The sequence below is a fragment of the Rutilus rutilus genome, assembly GCF_951802725.1.
Source record: "Rutilus rutilus genome assembly, chromosome: 17".
In the NCBI taxonomy this organism is placed as follows: Eukaryota; Metazoa; Chordata; class Actinopteri; order Cypriniformes; family Leuciscidae; genus Rutilus; species Rutilus rutilus.
Window position 1 is genome coordinate 7,092,124 of NC_140230.1, and position 4,308 is coordinate 7,096,431.

Below are 4,308 nucleotides of genomic sequence, written 5' to 3' on the forward strand. Positions count from 1 at the left end.
TTAACCCATTGAGCACAGGAAATCAAACCAAACAGCCCACTTTGCCTGCATTCACCCTACATTTATTTTTAAGAGTGCATTTACTATTGGAAGCTATGGCCAAAAAGCCTCTGAAAAGACCAAGAAAAAAAACAAAAAAACATGGGAATGTTCAGGTTATGAAATATACTTTAATGTAGGACACATACAAAGAATACACAAGGAAAATCATGATTATCCTATTTGAGTCTGCCCTTCCACCATATCCGACTCCCTCATCTTTGACTCTCAGTTGCTTCCTCCACATCTTTTCTTGGGGAGCACTTCAGTCTTCTGCCACAGACTTGGAGTAGTAATACCAATCACACCGAGAGCAATTATCTGTCCAGCATTCCCACTGAGTTTACTCTCATCATCTGAACCCATTCCCAGATCATCCTCCTTCTCATGAACCACCACCGCACGTCCCAGAATGGAATAAGGCCCAAAGAGCTTGGCGTCTGGAAGCGTCAGGAACTGCCTTATAACTCCTTTCTCGGAAGCAAAGTTGCCCAGGTCTCCAGGATGAGGGTGGTCAACGCTGTTTGGATTATAATGAGGACCAACAGTGATGCAGCCTTGACTGAGGTCTCCATACTGATGGATGTCAATGGCACGCTCTTGATGATCGTTGGCAGGCAAACCACGGAGGTTGATTTTCACTTCTAAATCTCCATTGGGGAAGAGCTGCTTGAAGAGGATTTGCCCAAAGATCTTTGGCTGGTTATGAGGCAAATTGGGGCTGGGAGTTACTTCACATGTGGCATAGATTGTGTTGTCGAACTCCACGACTTCTGGCTGTGGAGCTTCGGCAGGCAAACAAACTTGATTTTTGGAGAACTCTCCTCCTTGTATATGCAGCACCAGCAATATCAGAGGGAATATTAGGATGATTTTCTCCATGTTGATCTTTAAAGCCTACAATGAAGAGTGGATTCAGTGAAATCATGCCGTTTGGTTTAAGAATGTAATATTTTTGATAAAAAGTCAGCGACACTCAATGCATGTGTACTCAAAGCTTTGTTGCAGGGAGCTTTGAGAATGGAAGTTGCATTAGGTAAAAATAGCACAACCAGATTAGTTTGCAACGGAAAACCATATAAGAACCCAGACAGCAACATAGCGTCGGCCCAGATCCGGCCCACATCTGGGCCGTGTGTAATCCATGTGTACCAGATGTGGGCCGGATCTGGGCAGACACTATGTTGCTGTCTGGAAAACTATAATTTTTTAATTGCTATGTACCCTTGTGAAAAAAAAAAGAAAAAAGAAAATAATATATAATAAAACCTGTAGGTCCACTTGCAGATAATAACACTGAGGAATTATAAAAAGCCACTTAAGTGTACACACCGTACACTTTCATAAATGTCAGACCTGCCAGCCAAAGTGCCTATGATATATACACACACACACATTAACAAACCAATGACATACAGGTGGATGTAATCACACTAAAATGAGTCCAGGCAAAGGTTTATGGAAATGGAAAAGGTTTAGGGAGAAGTGCCCTCTGGTGGCTATCATAGCGCTTCTGCTGGCAGGAGTGACATTAAGTACATCATGTAAAAAAAAAAAAAAAAAAAAAAGTAATGTCAAACTAAGAGTTTTACTTTAAAGTACATTATGTTTTACAAATCTTTTTGTTGTGCTTTAAAGAAGTACACTTAATCTGATATGTTGTAGCCTACATGTTATTCAATATAAAGTTAATATTTTCTGATATTTTTCACAAGGACAGGTAAAATAAAAGACAATATCTATACTTTTGCTTAAACTAACTTTTTTTAGTCGTACTAAATCAAGTCAGTTGATGGAGAAAATGGAATGGAGAAAAAAACACAAGCCTAAAACAGCAAAGGTGCATTACCGTATAGCTGAAAAGTTGTCCTCAATCCGTGTGGAGCCTGAATATTGCAGTCACAAAAATACTACGACGCTTAATCCGTGTGCAGTCCTGACCTGGGGTTGAATGAATGTTCCTTTGCAATCACACTTTTTGCTGATCTTTTAGGAACTCATGTTGAGCTACAAGTTAACCATGATAGTCTGTGATGGTGCCTTCACGTGCTATGGTAATTATGGTAAATACCAAAAGCCGACATGGAAAATGCACATGAACACCCCCTCATGTGGTATTTTCCACTGGGCAACTCGTAGAATATTTTGATGCACGAGTTGCCGAGATGAGATAACCTTTGACCTTTTCAAAATGGCGGAGAGCAACGCAAGAGTCATGAATACTGTTAGCGGATAGTTTTTTTGTTGTGTCATTAACGATTGTAATATAATGCGTTAACACTCAATTTTCAACTTCGCCGCAATTTCCTTGGTTCATATTTAATCATTTTATGTCATGTTTTATTTTTTTTTTAATTATTAATTATGTTTTAATCATCAGAAAGCACCACATTTACGTTTTTTTTTTTTTTTTGTAAAGATAAAAAAGATACTCTACTGACACAGACCTTGCGGGTACTACATTACGACAACAAAAGCACTTGAACACAACACACTGGTAAATACCAGTTCACAAGTGGAAAATATCATCTTTTCCATAGCACGTGAAGGCAGCATGAGTCACTAATTAAGTTCACCTGTGTTTCATTTAGCTCCCTTTGTTTGCCTGTTTATATATAGCACTCAGTGTATTCAGTTCTTTGTCTTGCAATGCACAATGTGTTCTCCAGTGTAGATTACCTCCATTGTTTTGTGTTTATTAAAAGAAGTACTGCTATAGATTCCTCTTCTCTTCATTTGGTGGCTCATTTGTGACTCATTAATTCTTAGTGTACAATTCCACTTGACACCACTTCTTATAGCAGATATTCATCTCACATAAGTGAATAGCTGACAGTTCTTCTTTTTCAAGAAACCATTTCTACAGACTCTGATGTACCAAGCCTGACAAGCCTATATTACACATGCAATTGGACTGTTATTTAATTGTCTTTGAAGGCAGAAGTAAAAATTTCGGAGGGAATGATTCTTCTATGGCATCGATGTTTACATCCCCTTTTAGCAGAGTGAATGCAGCAGGTAAGGTGGGACACTTTTTGCTAAATGTATTTAGTTTATTTCTTTTTATTACTTTTGTTAACTTTAATATTTCATTTTGAATACAGTTGATATGTGTTATTTGCAAGGTATATACCAATAAACATTTTGAGATCATGCACTCCAGACAAATTTCTTTTCAGGTAATGTGACCCATCCCTAATTTATCCAAAATGATCCTGGATCTTAAAACCACATGATTTATTAACACATCACACAAACATATACCACAGCATATTTAACAGACCCAAAAGCACATAGATAGGCTATGATGAGTAATACTCATCAGTTCACTCAATGCATGTGTAAAGTTCAAAACAACTAGAACATGTTATGTTGACATGAAATTTTATGAAATTTGAATATCAGATATCTTAATGAACTCTACAACATATTACAAATGGAACTACAACACATGCAACAGGCTAACAAAAATTCAATAAGAGGAAAATTTAAAATGGTAACCATCTTGTAAAACTTTTTTTCTGTCTGTTTTCTCTAAACACTGTAAATGAACTTAAATTGTGTCCATATTTAAAGCGTTATATTCTGCATCTACATTTTAATAATAATAATAATAATTTGTTACATTTATATAGCGCTTTTCTGGGTACTCAAAGCGCTTTACATGGAAGGGAGAATATCCTCAATCACCACCAATGTGCAGCATCCACCTGGATGATGCGACGGCAGCCATATTGGGCCAGAACGCCCACCACACACCAGCTCAATGGTGGAGAGGAGACAGTGATGAAGCCAATCAGTATATGGGGATGATTAGGAGGCCATGATGGACAGAGGCCAAGGGGCAAATTTGGTCAGGATGCCGGGGTTACACCCCTACTCTTTTTCGAAGGACATCCTGGGATTTTTAATGACCACAGAGAGTCAGGACCTCGGTTTAACGTCTCATTGGAAGGATGGTGCTCTTTGACAGTATAGTGTCCTGATCACTACACTGGGGCGTTAGGTCCCACATAGACCAAGGGTGAGCACCCCCTGCTGGCCTCACTAACACCTCTTCCAGCAGCAACCTGGTTTTCTCAGGAGGTCTCCCATCCAGGTTCTAACCAGGCTTGCTTAACCTCTTACAATAACAAAGGTGTAGGTTGATGACGCATAAGCGGAATTATGGAACTTGCCGTCATGCCGAAGGATCTAATAATGTTTATGGATGAGTGAATACATTGATATTTTTAACATGACTGTGGTATGAAGCAGGTCAAGATTGCT

At 38.7% G+C, this 4,308-nt stretch overlaps 1 protein-coding gene across 1 annotated transcript; it reads right to left on the minus strand.

Moving 5' to 3' along the window:
- Window positions 1-152: 152 nt before the first annotated feature.
- Window positions 153-1,989, minus strand: LOC311276349 (extracellular superoxide dismutase [Cu-Zn]-like). The gene is made up of 2 exons (XM_084385969.1): window positions 1,889-1,989; window positions 153-936 (listed from the first exon to the last, which is right to left on the minus strand). The coding sequence occupies exon 2, from the start codon at window positions 919-921 to the stop codon at window positions 268-270; it is 654 nt and encodes a 217-aa protein (XP_084242095.1). The 5' UTR covers window positions 922-936; window positions 1,889-1,989; the 3' UTR covers window positions 153-267.
- Window positions 1,990-4,308: the final 2,319 nt, after the last annotated feature.

What these genes read in the sequence shown, in the direction of transcription:
- LOC311276349 (XM_084385969.1), bottom strand. Translation starts at nt 921, where the DNA reads ATGGAGAAAATCATCCTAATATTCCCTCTGATATTGCTGGTGCTGCAT.